The 21,533-nt window shown below is 46.1% G+C and overlaps 1 protein-coding gene across 6 annotated transcripts in view; it reads right to left on the bottom strand.

Annotated features, from left to right (window-relative positions):
- Nucleotides 1-21,533, bottom strand: part of col12a1b (collagen, type XII, alpha 1b) — an 82,796-nt gene that overhangs the window by 37,433 nt on the left and 23,830 nt on the right. For all 6 annotated transcript variants that reach the window (XM_028040879.1, XM_028040878.1, XM_028040877.1 and 3 more), the window contains 13 exons: nucleotides 17,963-18,232; nucleotides 16,134-16,400; nucleotides 13,550-13,742; nucleotides 12,449-12,573; nucleotides 9,587-9,736; nucleotides 8,366-8,485; nucleotides 6,361-6,525; nucleotides 6,140-6,286; nucleotides 5,919-6,067; nucleotides 4,427-4,556; nucleotides 3,570-3,715; nucleotides 1,947-2,076; nucleotides 598-734 (listed from right to left, as the gene is read on the bottom strand). In XM_028040879.1, coding sequence (XP_027896680.1) covers nucleotides 598-734; nucleotides 1,947-2,076; nucleotides 3,570-3,715; nucleotides 4,427-4,556; nucleotides 5,919-6,067; nucleotides 6,140-6,286; nucleotides 6,361-6,525; nucleotides 8,366-8,485; nucleotides 9,587-9,736; nucleotides 12,449-12,573; nucleotides 13,550-13,742; nucleotides 16,134-16,400; nucleotides 17,963-18,232 — 2,129 coding nt within the window. The remainder of the gene's footprint in view (nucleotides 1-597; nucleotides 735-1,946; nucleotides 2,077-3,569; nucleotides 3,716-4,426; nucleotides 4,557-5,918; nucleotides 6,068-6,139; nucleotides 6,287-6,360; nucleotides 6,526-8,365; nucleotides 8,486-9,586; nucleotides 9,737-12,448; nucleotides 12,574-13,549; nucleotides 13,743-16,133; nucleotides 16,401-17,962; nucleotides 18,233-21,533) is intronic.

Genomic DNA, 21,533 nt, shown 5'->3' with positions numbered 1-21,533 from the left:
GCTGCATCTAGATCTGGATCTGCAAAACTTGAAGAGCTTTAATCAGAACCGAGACCCAGGAGAGTCTGGAGGTGAAACCGTTTTTATCTGAAGGAAAATGTTCCAGGGCAGCAGGAAGCAGAGATGAACCGCCAGGCTGATCCGGGCCAATCCAGGTCATCCATCAGAACCTCCTGGAGGCGTCAGAGACTCTGCTGACGTCCAGAAGGAAAGTGGGGAGGACAGGGAGGATCTGTGAAAATCCAGCCAGAACCAGAACCCAGCCCGGCGGACCGCTTCGGCCATGACTGCAGCCAACACCGAGAGCAGAACCTCCTGGAACCGGGCCTGGTACGCTTCCTGTCACGATGTTTCATACGAGTCAAAGCAACTTGGAGTGCTCCGAGTCGCTCGGCTGATTCAAATAAAAATTTCTAGTCTGAGGGAACGGCTCTGGATCTGACAGGCTACTTCCTGAAATCTAATGTTTACCTCCTGCAACCTAAAAGTACTTCCTGTTAGTTAAAGAGTACTTCCTGTTCCCTATAGAGTACTTCCTGTTAGCCAAAGGGTACTTCCTGTTAGCTATAGGGTACTTCCTGTAACTTCCTTGTTTACCTCCTTCAGCTCCCCCTCCTCAGGTTTGTAGGCGATCATGTATCTGCGTACGGCTCCAGGCGCTGCGTCCCAGTTCAGCATCATGCTGCTGTGTGTGACGCCGCTGATCCTCAGCTCTCCAGCAGGGGACAGGGGTACTGAGGGAGGACAGAGACCTGTTAGAACCGGAACCAGAACCGGAACCAGGAACGGACCACCAGGTCAGTCCGGCTCACTGGATGCAGTCAGACTGCCGAGCTGCTCATTCAGAAAACTGGGAGCTTCCTCTGGTCCAACAAAGGTTAAAGGTCAAACTCCATTTTTGGGGGGTAATTTAGCCAGTCATAAGAAGAAAGAGTGAAGTTTATTATTCAAATTTATATTTTCACCTTGGGATTCACTCATTTAAAAATGTCACAGCTTCAAACTAAATATTTAATTAAACTAAATATCTAAGGGCTAAATATTTAGTTTGAAGCAAAAAAAATGTTCAAGCTAATTAGTTAGCAAGCTAAATATTTTATTTTGAGATAAATATATAACTTATCTAAATATTTATTTAGCAGGCTAAACATTTAGTTTAAACTAGTGACGGTCCGATCAGGTTGTTTGCTGCCGGTTCCGATACCGATCATCCATGAGGCCGATCACTGATCTCTGCTGATCACCTGGCTGTTAATTTTTCACTTTAGGTATAAATGATTCTGTTATCTGGCAATAAACTGACCTAATGTAGAGCTGTTAGACATATTTTACCACATATCTAAAATCTTTCTAAGTTCCCTGCTGCAGCTCTCAGCAGCTGCTCGCTGTGACAGTTCACCGTCTGGAGGTTCAGCGGCTCCGTCTGGGAAACATCACCACAGTAGCGGCGATATTTTGTTCCTGCGTTGAGCCTCCGTGCAGCCAAATCAATCAAGTGTTTGTTTTTTAAATATCATGTTAGATTGGTTGTGTTGATGCGTTGTGGCGAGCTTCGCCCCTGAGGTCATTTCCCACATCAACACGCAAACGTCCCGGTTCCCTCAGAGCGTTAAAGTTCCTCACTACAGGAGTTGATGCTGCGCAGCGAGAAGGCAGGAGACCAGCTGCAGGCTGAGAAGGAGATACAGGTGATCTGCAACTAGAGACGCTGATCGATCACCGATCAGACACTTTTTCACGGAAATCGGCTGATTATGATGGATGGTCGATCGATCGGCACATATATAGTTAAATGTTTAGTTCTGTCTGTCTGACCCAGGCTGTTGCTGTTAGCTGTTAAGCGGCTGATCTGTGTGGAGCTGCTGGAGGTTTTGGCTTTGAACCCATTTTCCCAGGAGGCGGCCATGTTGCTAACGACCCGATGATACCGGAGCCAGGTTACGTACAGGTGACCCCGCGGCCCTCCAGGGCCTCGCTGGTGGCCTCGCCGTGCAGAGCCATGAGTGTGACAGCGTACTGCGTGTTGGGAATGAGCTGCAGCAGCTGGGTGTTCGTCACGCCTCCGGCAACGCGAACCTGCAGAGACAAACGGACCAAAGTGAAACCTGGAGGCACTGAGCATGCTCAGACCGCTGCGCATCACCGTCTGACGCAGAACCATGACTCACCTTGTAATATTCAGCTTAATGTGGCTTCAGAACGGGATAAAGATGAACCAGAACTGAACTCATTGTTAAATATTTTAATTGTTTTTAAACACATTCTTTCATTTGTGTTACTATGTCTAATCTGTGATGCAGCCACACAGAAGATCTGCCTCGATTAAACAAACGATGAAATGAAACGTAAACATCGTCCAGAACCAGAAAGAATCGGGACGAATCCAACGGAACCATGAAGGAAAAGCTCAGACAAAATGCAGGAGATCAGACCTAAAAATCCTCCAGGCTCAGGAAGTCCAGGCAGGTTTCTAGATCTCGGGTTTCTAGATTTCCAGATCCAGTGGATCAAAGTTGTTTTGTGGTTGGAATCTAATGTCTGATCAACGTCGGAGGAACCTCAGCCGGCTTTAGTCATCAAGGTCATCCAGAAGGTCAAGGTCACCTTGAGCCGCTCCGGCACGGCAGCAGCAAAGGAATCAGGACATGGAAGCAGCGTAACTCTCAGAGGTTCTGACCCGGCCCATCAGAACATGAGCTCATCCCTCCGTCTCTTTAAAGGGCCGGTTCTGGTGCTGCAGCTGCACCTCCATCTGGAAGCTGAAACCCGACCCGCCGAGCGGCGCTGGGCCGACCTGGTCCAGATGTGAACCGGGCAGACGTGCGTAGTTCTGAGTGTTTGGGTCCGGGTCGGCGCCAGAACCGCCTTGTGTCTCTGACGGACCCAAGAAGAAAACTACAGAACCGGGTTCAGCAGAACATCAGAGATGTCAGCTAGATCACACACACACGCCGACTGAGGCTTCGAATCATCTCGAGGTGTTTCCTGAAAACTCATTTGACGTTTTAATTTCTAAACTGAAATCCCCGGGTTGGTCTGAGGCGGTTCTGGCGCCGACCCGGACCCAAACACTCGGGGCGCCGCAGTCTGGGGGCGGAACAACAGTTTAGTACAGACGTAAATATTTTTTCTGTTCTCTTGTCTCTGGTTCCATCGGGATCCAAACCTGAAAAATACTTGAATCCAATTCAGACTTTTCTGAGCGATGGTTCCTCTTAAAGGGCCGGTATCACGTATTTCCATTTTATAGCACAAACGAACAACAGCTGGAGAGTTTCACATGTGCCCAACTGAGTTTATGTGACATCACCCCGAGTCTGTAGAGTTGGTTCAACTGGGACCAAAGAGGCAACATTAGCAATGTGGCGCCTGTGGGGGCGCTGCACCAACAACCTCTGGAGACACTGAGCGCAACTGTATTTACCCAGAATGCCCTTCGCTGTAGTGCACTTGGTGTTCACATACAAACCAAACCCAGACTGTAGTTTGGAGGACCAGAGGTCAGTTAGCGTTCACACCTCACCAACCGGACCGGAGTCGGGTCAAAGCGGATTAAATGGGATCCTCACCTCCTGCTCCTCCTGAGGCTCCGAGGCGTTGATGGAGCGGTACAGCAGCACGTAGCCGCTCGCTCCGGCTGCCGCCTCCCAGCTCACCCTCATGCTGCTGGACGTCTCGTCGTAAACCTTCAGGTTGCTCGCACCAGGCAGCGGCACTGGGGGAGAGAGCCAGTTAGAACCAGTTAAAACCAGTCAGAACCAGTTAAAACCAGTCAGAACAAGTTAAAACCAGTCAGAACCAGTCAAAACCAGTTAGAATCTCTTAAAACCAGTCAGAACCAGTTAGAACCAGTAAGAACCAGTCGGAACAAGTTAGAACCAGTTAAAACCAGTTAGAACCAGTCAGAACCAGTTAAAACAAGTTAAGACCAGTTAAAACCAGTCAGAACCAGTCAAAACCAGTTAGAATCACTTAAAACCAGTCAGAACCAGTTAAAAAAGTTAAAACCAGTCAGAACCAGTTAGAACCAGTCAGAAACAGTTAGAACCAGTCAGAACCAGTAAGAACCTGTTAGAACCAGTTAAAACCATTCAGAACAAGTTAAAACCAGTCAGAACCAGTTAGAACCAGTTAAAACCAGCTAGAAGAGTAAAGTATTCACACCTTTTAAACTTTGTTCTGGTCCAAACAAACTCCAGTGAACAAATCTGAAAAGTGTGGAGTGCTTTTGTGTGTAGCGTTGTCTGTGTAAGGTGAAGCAGTGAACTCTGACCCGAGTCCAGCCGGGTTAGAGTTCACCTGGTCGTCTGAACCGACTCGGCCCGTAAGAGCAGCAGGAAGCGCGCTAGCTATTAGCCGTGACGCTAACTTCCTGTGTGAGCGGCTGCTGATTGGAGGAGGAGCAGGAAGCGGGGTGAACACTCACAGGTGGTCTCGGTTCCCTTCAGAGGCTCGCTGCTGACGCCCTCCAGCACGGCGAACACGTTCACCACGTACTGGGTCAGCGGCGTCAGGTTCTCCAGAACCGTGGTGGTCACCTCGCCGTCCACCAGAACCTGGAACGGAGCGACGCTTCACTTCAACCTCCAGCATGACGTCACAGCATGATCAGAATAGATTAATGATAAAAACCTTCTAGTATTTTCATATTAAGAATGAATTCTGGCCTAATTGGGTTTTTATCCAGGATGTCAGAGTTGATGTGGCTTTAGAACAACTTTGCTGTAACATTATGACTTTCTGCTCTCATACATCCTGCTGACGCTCCACAAGTTTCTCTGCCAGCTGATCATTCAAACATGCGGGACTCCAACATGTCGCTGGGAGAATCCGTCCGGCTTGGTGCAGGAAGTGACTTAATTCCTGCTGCTGACAAGCAGCAAGCAGCCGGCTGTGTTTGTAATGAAGCTGATTAGAGACTAAAGGAAAAGAATCAGCTGTTACTCATCAGTGATGTGTCAGGAATCCTGCTTTTACAGCCGTTACGTCATTTAATGACGAGATCTACTCAGAACTCCTGCTGGAAAATCAGGAACAGCTTGGAAAACATTCTGCCTGAAAGTGAAGAGGTTTAATTATTCCTGAGCGATGAGGCCACTCGTTAAATCCCACGACGGGTCTTTGTTCTTTAATAATCCCATCTTCTCTACCAGAACCGGCTGACCCGCTCAGAAACCATCGCTCTACGGCACGGAAGAAAAACCAAACCGGGAGTTTATGTCACTGTGAGCACAAATATCTGGAAAGGAAACTAAAATAACAACATCTCACTGAAAACTTGCTTTCAGTCCAGATTTCCTTCATGTTAGTGAAAAAGTCCTGTGTTGGAATAATTTTATTATCATTGTTACATTAGTAGTATTACTAGTACATTTATAGGTTAAAGTGAACATGTGTGAGAGAGAGCTAACCTTTCTTTAAGCCTTAAAACATGTTATTTGTAGATGGTCTTCTGAGAGTTTCCTTAGTCGTAAACCAGTTTGTTTTACTCTGTGCCTCCTACGTAGAAATTCCTTAGTTGTAAATCTATCTTTTTTTGTGTGTTAGTTCCTGAGTGACTGCTGATCTTATCACCTCCAGCCCCCTTTCTTTTTATTTTGTGTTAATAAAAGACAAGTTCTACTGCAGAGCTTCAGAACACGTGGTGAGCTGTTCAGAGGAACAGTTCTCTCTGTTTTCTCCTTTTGCAAAAGCTTGGTTGAAAACTCAAACGTTGTCTGTGGTTCTTTCTTTGTATTTTAGGTAAACAAATCATCCTGATTCAGAGAAAAGCTTTAAAATGAGAACTGATAAAAATACTTCCAATAAATGTGATAAATATTCACCGCCCGCCTGCCGCCCCAGCAGGTTCACAGTTTCTGTGGTTTTTATACCACAGTTCAGAACCGGACCCAGAACCGGGTCGGGCTGCGGCTCACCTCCATGGTGGGGCCTCCGGCGGCCATCCTGTAGGTGACCCTGAACTGCTCGACGGGGACCTCTGGTGGCATCCAGGAGGCTCTGAAGGAGTACTGCGTGACCTCAGAGGTCACCAGGTCGGTGGGCGGGCCCAGCTCGGAACCAGAATCTGGAGGCAGAGTGAGGCAGAGTGAGCCGTACGCCGTGAGGGGGAACCTTGGTTCCACGGCCCCGTAACTACCTGGGCCCTTGACGCTGTTGCACAGGTTGCTGGACAGGTCGTCCACGATGTCCAGCAGGAAGCGGAAGTCGGCCACGTTGTACATGTGGATCTCATCCGGGTCGGAGGCGATGGAGCGCAGCTCGTTCTCGTCGGCGTTCTTCACGCCTGCGGGGAACACGATGAGAGATCCGCTCCGCCTGATCGCAGGAAGCGGCCGGAGAGCGGGCGGCGGCGCTCACCAACGGCGTACAGCTCGATGCCGCTGTCCCTGAGGGTCTGGGAGTTCACGATGATCTCATCCTGCGACTTCCCGTCGGTGATCAGAACGCCGATCTTCCGGGCGTCGGGACGCATCCCCACCGACGGCTGGAAGTTGGTCTGCAGGATGTAGCGGAGAGCCATTCCTGAGCAAGGAGCAGAGGCCCAACCAATGAACCGGGACTGACAGGAAAACTCCGTCTACCCTGATCTATAGGGCATTATGCTCAACCAATAAGAATGCAGCATTTATCAAACAAGGAAGTTCATAAAGCAGAAAACTGAACTTAACATGAAATTTCCTTCCCACAGATTTGGGTTTTCTATCTTAAAAAGGAACCTGGAAAAAGAACCTCCTGATGCCAAACTCGTTGCCATGGTGACTGAGGGTGCCAACATGGCAAACAAATATCAGATTAGATTAAAATTGGGATTTCCACCTGCGATAGACTGGAGACCTGTCCAGGTGACCTTGCCTCTTGCCCGAAATGTCTTGCTGGAGAAAGACACCAGCACCTCAACGCTACACCAACATGATACGTAACAGGAGCCAACACTAAAACGCTACACCAACATGCTACTTAACAGGAGCTAATGCTAAAACGCTACACCAACATGATACATAACAGGAGCTAACGCTAAAACGCTACACCAACATGATATGTAACAGGAGCTAACGCTAAAACGCTACACCAACATGATACATAACAGGAGCTAACGCTAAAACGTTACACCAACATGATATGTAACAGGAGCTAACGCTAAAACGCTACACCAACATGATACATAACAGGAGCTAACGCTAAAACGCTACACCAACATGATATGTAACAGGAGCTAACGCTAAAACGCTACACCAACATGATACTTAACAGGAGCTAACGCTAAAACGCTACACCAACATGATACTTAACAGGAGCTAACGCTAAAACGCTACACCAACATATTTAACAGGTGCTAACGCTAAAGCACTGACCATAAACATTAGCTCTACTAACTGAAACATTATTTTTTATTTAAACTAATTATCAAAACTGTTAAATGAAAATATTGTGATAATTTTGGGTTCATGTCGTCGGGATCTAAGCAGAAATATTATATTTTTATGGTATTATATTGTGAGCACTTTTATTTTGAAGGTTAGAAGGAAGCTGTCTCAGGACATTCACCATCCTGATCTGGCAGTCAAACTGCAGCAGACTGGACAAATTATTTTAAGAGGTGTTGAGCAGAACCGGGAGTGCCGGTCTAAAAAGGTTAACCAGAACATCCGGAACACCGACAACATCCGGGTCACTATTAACTCACTCAGAGGAAATAAATCATCGGGCTTAAAAACGTCCTGCGCTGCTATTAAACCAACATGTGGCAACATTTAACACCCGGTTCTGCTTGGAGCCAGAACTTCCTTTGCTTCACTTTCACTGAGTCAGAACCAGAACCAGAGAAAGAACCGGATCAGAGAGGAGACGCTGCAGGGCTGATAAAATCTGGGTTTAACGGCGCGCTCGTCAAAAACGCTTCATCTACGGTTCAACGCCAACACTAACACTCAGCATTCTGAGCAATTCTGATTTTGATCTCAGAATTCTGAAATTTAAGACAAAATTCTTCAGGAATTCTGTTTTTTTTTAAAGAAAAAAGAGGATTCTGAAAAATAAAACAAAATTGTTACAAAATATTTTTTAACATTAGTGGCAAAATTCTGAATAATGTCAAAATCCTAACCTTAAAGTCAGAATTTTGATATTAAAGTTACAGTTTGAATTTAAAGTACAAATTTAAAAAAAATCTGCACTTTAAGATGAAAGACAAAATTGTAACTTTAACCAACAAATTCTCACAATTCAGGATTTTCTAAGCCTTTTTTCAGTAATGATAATCCTCTTCAATAAATCCTATTCCCTCCTCCAGGTATTCCCTCCCCAGGTGTTCACTCTCCAGGTGTTCACTCCCCAGGTGTTCCCTCTCCAGGTGTTCCCTCACCTGTCATGGTGTTCCCTCCTTTGTACGGCAGCTCGCTGATGGCCTTCAGCAGTGACTCTCGGGTCGGATGTGTGTTCAGTTGCCACTCGGTTCTCGGGTCGCCACTGTACTGGGCCAGAGCTGCAAGACAAACAGAACCATCAGTTAACAACGACATCCTGACCCTTGACCCCTGACCGTTTCTATGCAGACGACTTTCGGCTCTTTAATCCCTGTTAGTCTGCAAAGCTGCTGAAATGTTGAAGCTTCAGCTGCTGCATTTCATTTCCTCTGGATCAATAAAGTATCTTTAACTGAATGATCGATCATCCTGATGATTGGTCGTCTGCTGACCGAACCGCGGGAACTCTGGGGTTATACTGGGGTTATACTGGGGTTATACTGGGGTTGTACTGGGGTTGTACTGGGGTTGTACTGGGATTGTACTGGGGTTGTACTGGGGTTATACTGGGGTTATACTGGGGTTGTACTGGGGTTATACTGGGGTTGTACTGGGGTTGTACTGGGGTTATACTGGGGTTGTACTGGGATTATACTGGGGTTATACTGGGGTTGTACTGGGGTTATACTGGGGTTGTACTGGGGTTGTACTGGGGTTATACTGGGATTATACTGGGGTTATACTGGGGTTATACTGGGGTTGTACTGGGATTGTACTGGGGTTGTACTGGGGTTATACTGGGGTTATACTGGGGTTATACTGGGGTTATACTGGGGTTGTACTGGGGTTATACTGGGGTTGTACTGGGGTTGTACTGGGGTTATACTGGGGTTGTACTGGGATTATACTGGGGTTATACTGGGGTTGTACTGGGGTTATACTGGGGTTGTACTGGGGTTGTACTGGGGTTATACTGGGGCTATACTGGAGTTGTACAGGGATTATACTGGGGTTATACTGGGATTATACTGGGGTTATACTGGAGTTATACTGGGATTATACTGGGGTTATACTGGGGTTATACTGGGATTATACTGGGGTTATACTGGGGTTATACTGGGATTGTACTGGGATTATACTGGGGTTATACTGGGGTTATACTGGGGTTGTACTGGGGTTATACTGGGGTTGTACTGGGATTATACTGGGGTTATACTGGGGTTATACTGGGGTTGTACTGCGATTATACTGGGGTTATACTGGGATTATACTGGGGTTGTACTGATGCTCCGAAATGTTGCTAAGCTTCAAACGGCGGCGTGAAAGCGAGGGCCGGTTACCGATCTGGACGTTGTTGGGGCCGATGTCGAACACGCCGACCATGCGGCCGATGAAGCTGCGGATGGTTTTGAAGTTGATGCGTCCGATGCTCCAGGAGCCGTCCACCAGCAGGACGATGTCGGCCTTGGCCGACGTCCGGCACTGGCTGTCTGCAGAGACACGAGGCGAGCCTGCGTCACGCCGGCCGACCAGAACCGGCCAGTTCACTGGAGCTCAGAGGATCTCAGCCGCCATGTTGGATCATTCTAAAGATTTTCATTCGTCTTTAATGAGACGTTTCCTCTCTGATATGTTTAAACTGTCTTCACTGCACGGTAGTGTGTGAATAATGCTGTGGGATTTTTGTAACCCTTCTCCTGACTGATACATTTGTTCAACAGATGTCTGGGAACTTCTTTTTGGTTTAGTCAGTGAAGCTACAAATGTTGGCCGATGCCTTTTCCTCTCACAGTAAGGCTGCTTTTAGACGTGCTCTGACACCATCTAGTGGTTGGAGTGTGAACTACACGTTTCTTAAAAACAATGGCCGGAAATCTCCGTAAATAATTTATATATAACTACCCAAATACGTTTTTTTTTACTGCGAAATGGGATAAAAGCGTCAAGGTCAGATTTCAGTATTCAGCTGAAACACTGCAGGACAAATATTAATATGTATATTTTATGTTCATATTCAGTTTGTAAAACTGATTTTATGTTGCAAAAAGGATCCAGAAGCTCCTGGGAGCGTGACGCAAAGGAATTCAACTGAAAACTGTAATGACGCTAAATCAATTAATGTTCAAATACATATTGAAAGTCTTGGTTAAACAGCAGTAAAATAATCTGAAATGTTTAATTCCTTAAGTGCCTGCTGTCGCTAATTAGCATCATGGCTAAGTTGACACTAGTTACAGATAAAATGTTCAGATTGATACTCTGATTAATTCACAACACACTTTTTGAACCATTGAATATAAATTGAGGTCTTAAGTGTTTGATTAAAGTTGGAATGAAAAGCTGCTTAAAGGGCCGGCGTGAATACTTATTCTGGCTGTTTATTGTTCATGTTCCTCCCTCTGATTTGTTGGTTTTCCAGCTGATTATCGTCTCATTAGAGGTCAGAAAAGCATTGAATTGATCTGGTTTTAATGACAGTGTGTCCTGCTGAGCTCCAACGCATCGGATTGGTTTACGTGACGAGAAGCGACAGAAAAGAAGAAGAAGAAGAAGAGAAGCTGCAAATCACAACCAATCACTTTACAGATGATTCAGTAACATCATATAACAGCAGTGACAGTTCATGTTGCTGCAGCAGATCCAGTGTCTCCAGCAGGTCGGCTGCGTTGTTTTCCTGCAGCAGCGGCAAACGCTTGGTGAACGCTTGGCGAACGCTCGGGGAAACGCTAGGCACTCCCTCAGCGACCTGCAAGAGGAAAAACATGGGCTCGTCCCTCTGCAGGACGGCACGCCGCCGGACGCCCGGTGTTACACACAGCGCTGCCTCTCTGCCCTGCAGAACCAGGCGCTCTGCAGTTGCTCTGGCGCCGCTGGAATAGAGCCAGCAACCCCACAGTTTCCTGTAAGCCTGAAAGCATCTGACAGGAACTTGGTGCAGATCCAGCGGTCTGAGGATCATCTCATCACATAAACACACGTCCAGTTGGGACGGAAACTATTCCGATTTAAACAGAAAAATGTTTAAATAATAAAAACAAACGTTTACACACTCCTTTAGTTTTTCTACATTTTCATTTTTACATTTTTTATAATTTCTGCCACTAGGGGCAGTATTTTGATTTGCTTTTTCATCTGACAAATGGATCAGATGAAAACCAATCGTCTCTGATCGGCTTTAAGTTATGAATGTTAAAAAACTCTACATGTGAAAGACAAATGAAATGCTGCATGTTTTTTGGCCCTACAGGGTTTCCATACATGAGGAGTACTGAGAAACAAAATCCTCCATTTGCAGCAGCTCACCTTCTGGTTCAGATTAACAAAAGCTGCTTGTTCCATTTTTCAGGAAACGTAAATATGGAAATATGTCATTTTTCATGAGTGGAGGAGCATTTGCTGAACGGATGAAACAGTTTGTTCCATGAAAGATCAAGATAAGCCAATCATCCAAACAACGTCTAAACATTACAGCCTGTTACGCATAAATTCACATTTTACAAATTTTTTAGTTCAAACTGCTTCTAAAAAACAACCAGCTGCTTTCTGGCAGGAAGTTCACGTTCTTTAGTTTCTGGAAAACGAGCCGTTTCAAAAACCTCTTAAGTCACACAGCCCGTTACCTAGCAACCCCTGGAGAGTTCAGCCCGTTACCTAGCAACCCAAGCATTATGTTTGGTCAGCTGGTTTGCCGCGATATTCACTATACAATGGCTGCTGGATAAGACAAGAGTTCAGTTGTTGACTTGCTGCTGTCTGTGTGGTTGTGCAGGAGGCTCCACTAATGCTTTTCAAAGTTGTACAGTTGTAAAATTGCACATCTGTTTGCAGCCATTTTTAGGTGAGTTGAGGGCGTGGCCAGCAGCTCTTTTAGATTTAAAAAGACAGAGGCCCTAAAAAAGCTCGCTATGTAAGAATGATTCTGTGCAAACACTGTAATGAACATGTTTTGTATAGGCCACAGATTGATGCTAACCCGCTAAAGGAAGTGCAGTAGGTTACCTTTAAAGAGCGTTTCAGATTATTCTGAAGTAAAACGAAAGCAGAACCTGAAATCTGCACCAAGTTTCAATCAGCAATTTCCAAACCAACTGGCCTGACCGGAGGAAAGCGTGGGCCGCCCGGCAGCTGGCCAGAGGCAGGAAGTGAAGCGGCAGCGCCTGGTTCTGACAGGAAGTGGCGTGAGGAGGATGATCTGGTTTTACCAGAGGGGTCCAGAGGCAGAGGTTCCGGTTCGTCCATCAGCGTGGTTTTCTCCTCCCCCGCCAGCGGCGAGCTCACGCCACCGTCAAACATTCCAAAAACAGCCACAGAGTACTTGGTTCCCATCCTGCAGGGAAACAAGCGACATCACTTCCTCTTCCCTGACAGTGAGGGGCGGAGCTTCAGGAAGACTTTCAGCCCAATCAGAATCCAGCTGGGCCCACTTCTTCAGCATTCCAATCAGTTCCTGCACAGCATGATGCTGCCACCACCAAGCCTCGCCATGAGGATGACCAGCAGCTCAACGTTCGTCTCATCGGACCGCCGACCGTTTCTTCAGATGAAAGATCCTCAACTTTCAGGAAACATGTTTGGAGTCAAACTAAAGAGGAGGAGCTGCAAGGCACGGTGGTGGCAGCATCATTACAAGTGGAACAATGAAACATGAACACAGAGAGATGATCCCAAAGCTCTGACCTCTGGTGGACGAAGAGGAAGCAGGTCTCTCCATTTGAAAGGCTTATTAAAAACTAAAAAAGGTTTATTACATATTTATTAAACTGTCAGTTTGATCTGGACCAAAAACAACCAATCAGAGCCAGGAGGCGGGGCTTAGCGCTGCCAACTAACCTTATGCTGGTGCTGCTAAATATGCTAGTGGAGGAGAAACCGCTTACTGTTACAGAAAAACTGTGGCTATGCTAACTAGCCTTAGCATTCATGCTAGCTGTAGACTAGCAGGGAGCAAAAAAGATAACTTTGTTACATAGACTTAATAATTTATTTAATTACTTATTCTGGATATTTAAAATGTTTCCCAGTTCCAGTTAAATGTTTATTAGAGTTTAAAGTTTATTCTTTGAGAATAAAATTATTATGTCATTAATAATTACCATTGATTACTGGAAAATGATCTCAAAACAACAATATTATCATTTATCACAATAACTTGTTTATCGTGTAGCTGAATTTATTATCATAACAGGCAAAGATGTAAAATCCTATTTGTTATAAAAGTTACATAGCAGGACATGTCAGAGCCTGTATGTATACTTATGAGCCTGTCTGACCAGAATGAACCAAACACCTGCAGGTGAGCGTACCTGAGCTCCTCCAGAACCACGGTGTTGTCGTATGGACCGACCATGAGCTCCCCCGGGTCCACATCGTTCCCAGAGGGGTGAAAGGTCACCCTGTAGCCCCGCACGTCCCCCGGAGCCGGGTCCCAGGAAACCCTGAAGCTGGTCTTAGTGGGTTCAGAGGTCTGCAGGTTCCTGGGGGCCTTGAAGGCCGGCACTACAAGGGACAGAGGAGGAGGAGTCAGGACCTCCTTCTGGGTGGGAGGAGACCAGAGGAAACCAGAGGAGACCAGAGGAAACCAGAGGAGGCCAGAGGGGGCCAGAGGAGACCAGAGGAAACCAGAGGAGACCAGAGGAAACCAGAGGAGGCCAGAGGGGGCCAGAGGAGACCAGAGGAGGCCAGAGGGGGCCAGAGGAGACCAGAGGAGGCCAGTGGGGGCCATAGGAGGCCAGAGGGGGCCAGAGGGGGCCAGAGGAGGCCAGAGGGGGACAGAGGAGACCAGAGGGGGACAGAGGAGACCAGAGGGGGCCAGAGGGGGCCAGAGGAGGCCAGAGGGGGACAGAGGAGACCAGAGGGGGCCAGAGGAGACCAGAGGGGGACAGAGGAGACCAGAGGGTGCCGAGGAAACCAGAGGAGACCAGATGGGGCCAGAAGAAACGAGAGGGGGCCAGAGGAGACCAGAGGGGGCCAGAGGAGACCAGAGGAGGCCAGAGAGGGCCAGACGAGGCCAGAGGAGACCAGAGGGGGCCAGAGGAAACCAGAGGAGACCAGATGGGGCCAGAGGAAACGAGAGGGGGCCAGAGGAGGCCAGAGGGGGCCAGAGGAAACCAGAGGGGGCCAGAGGGGGCCAGAGAAGACCAGAGGGGGCCAGAGGAGACCAGAGGAGGCCAGAGGGGGCCAGAGGAAACCAGAGGGGGCCAGAGGAGACCAGAGGAGGCCAGAGGGGGCCAGAGGAAACCAGAGGGGGCCAGAGAAGACCAGAGGGGGCCAGAGGAGACCAGAGGAGGCCAGAGGGGGCCAGAGGAAACCAGAGGGGGCCAGAGGAGACCAGAGGAAACCAGAGGGGGCCAGAGGAGACCAGAGGGGGCCAGAGGGGGCCAGAGGAAACCAGAGGGGGCCAGAGAAGACCAGAGGGGGCCAGAGGAGACCAGAGGAGGCCAGAGGGGGCCAGAGGAAACCAGAGGGGGCCAGAGGAGACCAGAGGAAACCAGAGGGGGCCAGAGGAGACCAGAGGGGGCCAGAGGAAACCAGAGGGGACCATCGCCCCCTTCTGGAGGCCAGTGTATAATGAATCTGAATGGTGTAAAAGTAGCTAGCATCGCTGAGGCAAACATTAGAACATTTCCAGGACCAGAGGACTAAAGTCTCAGATCAGAGAAACTCATCCAGGCGTTTCTCTTTAGTGGCTTTGATTCCTGCAGCAGCGTCTTCACAGGTCTGATTGACAACCCAACGGTCCAGAACGCTGCTGCTGGAGTTCTGACTAGAACCAGGAGGATAGAGACACCACCCGGTTCTACACCACCCAGTAGTTTATAAATCACTGAACAGATTAAAGATCTGCTGCTGCTGGATCAACCTGCTGGTTCTGGTTCTGCTCTGTATCAGAACCAGAACCAGAACCAAACATGGAGGAGCAGCATTCAGCTTCTGTTCTCCACAGATCTGCAACAAACTTCCAGAAAACTGAAACCATGTGAAACCCTGAGCTCCTTTAAACCCAGACTGAAGCCAGTTGGTTGGATCTGATCAGATTAACAGTAGATGAATCACTGATCGATATGTTTGACAAAATGTAACGTTTGTTGCTTGGCCATAATTTATTATGTTTTTTTATATAAAATCTGGATCAAAATTCTTTCTGAAATGTTCTTCACTAATAAAACTGGAGTTTACAGCAGCTGCGTTTCTATTAACAATAAAATTGCCAAATTAGAATTATGAAAATAAATGTAATTAATGGGAAAAAAACAATTTAATAACACGAAGCAAACAGGAATGTTGTTCATAATCTTCACCAGTTGGGGGCAGTAGTACTCCAAAACTTATTTGCCAACCGCCAATAAAACAAAGAAGAAGACAACAGGAAGTAGTTTGATGATTCCTAATATTTATCACATTATTAAAAAACTAAAATATTTCTAAATGATTTTAATTTAGTTTCTTATTTAATGGAAACAGAAATTAGGAAATTGTGTTTTTTTCGAAACTAAGAAAATTGACAGAAATTTGTTCACATTTGTAACAGAAAAGCAGCTACTGTCTCTGTGGATGTGTTTCTGTCTCTGTGGACGTGTTTCTGTCTCTGTGGACGTGTCTCTGTCTCTGTGGACGTGTTTCTGTCTTTGTGGACGTGTCTGTCTCTGTGGACGTGTTTCTGTCTCTGTGGACGTGTTTGTGTGGACGTGTCTCTGTCTCTGTGGACGTGTTTCTGTGGACGTGTCTCTGTCTCTGTGGACGTGTCTCTGTCTCTGTGGACGTGTTTCTGTCTCTGTGGACGTGTTTCTGTGGACATGTCTCTGTCTCTGTGGACGTGTTTCTGTGGACGTGTTTCTGTCTCTGTGGACGTGTCTCTTGGTGAGCAGGGTGAATCTTGGACCAACGTACGTGTCGTTCCTACTCCTTGCCTTGGTTTTCCGTCCCCGCGCTTGTAGACGGGCAGGACGGAGACGTTGTAGGACGTGTCGGGCTGCAGGCGCTTCAGGACGGTGGACGCCGCCGTCCCCGGCAGCTTCAGGATTACCTCTTTGCCTCCGTCCATGGGGACGTACTTCAGACGGTAGTTGAGGACGTTCCCTGGAGCCGGTGTCCATGTGACCTTCATGGTCCGCTCCGTCTCATGGGACACCGTCAGAGACTTAGCCGCTGGAGACGCTGGGGACACAAACACCACCGATCCTCAGTTCAATTAATGAGGGACAGTCCTTGTGCCCTTCTGTCCCCACCATCGTCCCCTGCCTCAGGCTGCAGCTGGACAGTAACCTGGACAGGTTACTGTCCCCAGGTATTGAGCGATGGACCTGGAACAGCTGAAGCGTTGTGATGCATCTGGAAGTGATAAAGAAGCTGTGCGGGGGAACGCTGCGGTATGGACTGTTAGCGCTCCCACGGTCTCTAAATGCCTCATTTCATCCTGGAAGGATTTTATTGGGAGGCACAGTCAGACTCTAAACTTCTCTCAGCTGCAGTTTTTTAACTCTTAAAGGTGATAATACGTCTGTTTTTAAATATTTCATCACCAGAAAGTATTCACACACTTTTACAAATTTAATGTTATGAATTTCCTATAAAATAGATCAGAGCGATCTTTTTTCCAAAGAACTAGGTAGTGTGTCCCATCATGAGGAGCTAACACACAGTGTGAGAATACTTATTTACACAACACCATGACTAATATTTATTATTAATATGAACTTTTTATTGATTTGGTATAATATCTGTTAAATTACAGATTGATATGAATGCGTTAGCCACCAGGCAGAGCCGTGAAAACGCAGCAGCAGCTCCAGGTTTTCTGACAGCTGTCATGTTTAGCTGGTTAGCTTAGCAGCGGGGTTCTTAAAGACAGACAGTTAGCCGCTCTCAGAGAGAAAATACACAACAATTATTTATGCTGGAGCTACACTTGTTCCAATGAAACATGTTTCACTGCGTTAGCTCTGCGTAGCGCTACATTACAGCGCTAATGGTACTTTCTGCTATGCTAAAAACTTAGCTCAAAGCTAACTGCCCAGGGATAGATATTTAGCTTGATAAACATCCATCTTCAAAGTAAATATTTAGCTTTCTACCTGGAAATTTTATGTAACTTCAAACTACATAATTACTTTAATAACTAAATAATGAACTCAAAGATAAACATTTAGCTTCGAACTAAACATTTAATTGAAACTAACCTTTGGAGTTAAACATTTTGCTTGCTAACTAAATATTGACTTTGAAGGTGTGACATTTATAAAATAATGAATAACATTGTAAAAATATGACTTTAAAAATTAATCCCCAGTCTTCTCTTTTGCAATAGGCTAAATAATGTTAATTATTGCTGTTTATCTTTAAAGTTTAACTTTACAAATGACACCTTATAAAGGAGCATCTTAACTACAACTCATGATAATTAAATAATCATAGTCATAATTCTTTTTTTACTTTTGTTTGTCCAGATTGTGCCTCCTTACTCACCGTAGCTTTAGAAAATAAAAATCCATCATTTTGTCTGGTTTAGGATCGGTGCAGCAGCTTAGCTAATGTTTGCTGTTACTTTTTCTGGTTCATTTAGCTTGATACTAAATATTTAGCTTCAGGCTGAATGCTTAGCCTAAAGCTAAATATTTAGCTTGTTAATCTAATATTTAGCTTGAAGCTAAGTATTTAGCATGCTAGACATCTAACTATATATTGAGCCAGCTAAACATTTAGCTTATGGAGCCTCTTACCGTCGGTGGTCTCCAGCCCAGTCAGTGACTCGCTGTCTTTGTGGTCGTAGGCGGCGATCACAGACACTTGGTATCGGGTCTCTGGACTCAGACCGTCCAGGACGGTGGACGTCTCGTCCCCTGGGACGGTTTTGTCCCCCTGCTCCCCAGAGAACAGGGACTTCCAGCGGACCTTGTAAGCCTGGACTCTTCCGGGCGCCGCTGTCCAGGACGCCCTGAAGCTGGAGGCGCTGACGTCGCCGGTGACCAGGTTTTTAGCCGGCCCGGCCTCTGAAATCAACATGTTGATTTTTACTAAAGTAAATCAACTTTGGGCCTCAGGATTATGTTCACTTTTCAAAGAAATGTTTGTTCTAGATCTGATTTTGTTCGCTTGGTGAAACTCTCTCCCCACATCCCAGATGTTTTCAAGCTTAAAGTCACAGTCTTCCAGGTCCTCAGTGGCCAAGAACATTTTTAAAATCTATCGTCTCTTCAAAACAAAGGGACCAGTTAGATCTACTGGCAGATGAAAATATCTTTAAAATGGAAAGAATGATGTCACAGAGTGAACAGCGGAGCCATAAACACCACACAGAACCTTCTGCTGCTTCCTGAACGCTGAAAACAGACGGCAAGAAAAGATCCAAACTCCAGGAATGAAACCAAAACGGATCCAATAAAAAAAACGGATCGGTTGAACGGTTGGATGAACGGTTGGTTGAATGAATCGGTTGAACGGTTGGATGAACAATTGGTTGAACGGTTGGATGAACGGTTGGTTGAATGAATGGGTTGAACGGTTGGATGAACGAATCGGTTGAACGGTTGGATGAACGAATCGGTTGAACGGTTGGATGAACGGTTGGATGACCTTTGGTGGGAAGCAGAACTCTGTGACAGGAAGTTCAGACCAAAGGGTGTGAAAACTTCTGCCAGGCTCAATGGACTTCATGAAACTTTATTCAGAACCAGTTCTGATGTGAAAAAGAGAACCAGAACTAGGGGACCGGGTTCGGTGAGGAATGTTCTGGATGGTTCTTGTTTCATCACTCAGTGGAAACTAATGACAACATTACATCACTCTGCAGAACCCCAGACATGATCCTGACTGAGAGGTTTTCCGCTCCACTGGACCCAGACAGTTCTGGAGGACGTCAGAGTTTCCGAGTCGGTCCGATCGAAACGCCGAGCCGAAAAGCTGCTCAGGGAGCCACGTTTACTGCCTGATGATAAAACCCGGGAATCTGTCGGGAACACTGGATTCTGGCCCGCAGCGCATGTTTCCCCTACAGCCTCCGTAACGAGATCCAGGTGAGGTTCTGAACGGGTCCGGACTCCGCAGTAAGAGCCTCCCGCCAGCGGGCTGACCTCACCGGGCCTTATGTGGGTCCAGAATCAGAACCTCCTGTTGCCATGTGGCCCAAATCCAGGAACACCTGGAAGGCCTCCTGGACCCTTCACAGCCAGACGGCCACTAGGGCGGCGCTGAAGGACGGAAACGCCCCGCTGGGGCAGGAGGGAGACTTCTGCCCCACTGGAACTGAGGAACAAGGAGGAATGAGTTTTCCCTGCTAATCAGAAGCTCTCAGGCTGCATTCCTAACTAAGACGCTAGTAGCGCTAACACCAACGCACTAATCACAAACATTTGTTCCACAAATGCTAAACGCTACGTCAACGAAGAATGTGGCCAAAGCTAATGCTAAATCACTATATCACCCAAGTATTTAGCAGAAGCTAACGCTAAAACTCGGCACCGAGACAGTACTTAGCAAAGTTAATATTAAAGCGTTATACCAACACAATATTAAGTGGAAGCTAATGCTAAATTGTTAACTTCAATTCAAATTACATTTGTCCTTGATTACCAACTTCAATTGGACATTACAATTTACATGTTCTGTAATGCTATTAGATATTGAATTTATGTTTGTATCTGGTTCTTTAATGTTGTTCCTGTATGCTGCTTGTTTGAACTAAATTTATTGGGGAAAAGGAGTGAACATGAGGAGAGGAAACAACTGCTGCTTCAAACTAAGAGCATGAATATAAACATCTAAAACTTCAGCACAGACATTGAATTTTATTCAGCTGCAGGTTTACAAAACAGGCAAGAAAATTAGCACTTTTGAATTAATACAATCTTTGAATTAATTAGAATTTTAAAAAATTAATTTAGGGGAAGCTAAGTTGACTCAATGTTAGCCAAATGGCAACAGAAATTAGCTCCAGTATCACTTACTGAGTGCTAACATCTACAGAGCGCTAACACCTACTAAACGCTAACACCACTCAGCGCTAACACCTACAGAGCGCTAACACCTACTGAACGCTAACACCCACTCAGCGCTAACACCTACAGAGCGCTAACACCTAATGAACGCTAACACCCACTCAGCGCTAACACCTACAGAGTGCTAATACCTACAGAGCGCTAACACCTACTGAGCATGCTCAGTGCTTCACCCTGTGGTTTAACAGGTAACCTTCCCTTAATGAAGGCAGAGCCTGTGAGTCTGTAAAGCCGGATCGCCGCAGCTCTCTGCTGCAGCCTCAGACTTGTGTGATTTAGGATTTGGTATTCTGCCAGAGTTTATAGAGCAATTACTGTAAACCTCAACCATTAGCTGAGCTGCACAGGCCATAAAAGCTGATGGTTTTAAAGGATCAGCATCTTTGGGCCACCCTTTAAAACTCCACTGACTCAGTCATTAAGGGATTTAAACATGAATGTTTGTCTCACGTGTCAACATCAGACGTTTAAGCACAGATCAAGAAATTATAATAAATCTATTTCAGCTCTGCATGTCAACAATAAGTTATTACTCCAAAAGACACTCTAAAAAACACCAGAAGCATCGTTCAGTTTAATCATTCTGATCCATTTTACAGTTTAACTTTTACGTTTTTTTTCTGATTTTCCCCCAGAATCTTCATCTTAGAGAATGATGGTGGTTCTGACCCGATTAAATCTTCAGAATCTTCTGGATTTAACCTGCTTCAATCCAATTCTCCTTCCAGCCACTGCCAGAGGTTCCTGTCCAATCAGAGCCCAGAGTGCACAGAGCCACGCCCACTTTCATCCACTCCCAGTAAATTTCAGCTGATTGGTTCTGGAGAAACCGGACCTGAAGGTTCTGTTTGATCCGTCAGAGTCCGTGCACGAGAAAAATTTACAGAAAAAATGGTGGGAATCACCATGGCAACCACTAACTTTAAGGGTCACTAGTCCCCCGTGTCAGCAAAGCCCCGCCCCCAACCAAAGTGGGTGGAGCCAAGTCTGTTGTTGCTAAGTCAATGAACATGTAGCAACTTTTCAGACACTGCTAGCAACTTAAAAAACAACAAAATGAGCACCAAATCTACTTGTGCATTTTCAAAATAGCGACAAATCTGACAACTTCTTTAAAAAGTACAAATTTAGCGACATTTTTTCAAAAAAGCAATAAATCTAATGACTTTTTTCTAAAGTGACAATTCCAGCAAATTTTTATCAAAACAGAAACCAACAGATCTGACTTTTTTTTTTAAAGGTGATTAGCAACACATCTAGATCAATTAATCTGCAAAATAAATTCATTTGTGATTTA

This window comes from Xiphophorus couchianus, chromosome 15 (genome assembly GCF_001444195.1).
Source record: "Xiphophorus couchianus chromosome 15, X_couchianus-1.0, whole genome shotgun sequence".
NCBI lineage: Eukaryota > Metazoa > Chordata > Actinopteri > Cyprinodontiformes > Poeciliidae > Xiphophorus > Xiphophorus couchianus.
The sequence above is the reverse complement of the archived record's forward strand: the minus strand, read 5'-3'. Positions and strand labels throughout refer to the sequence as shown.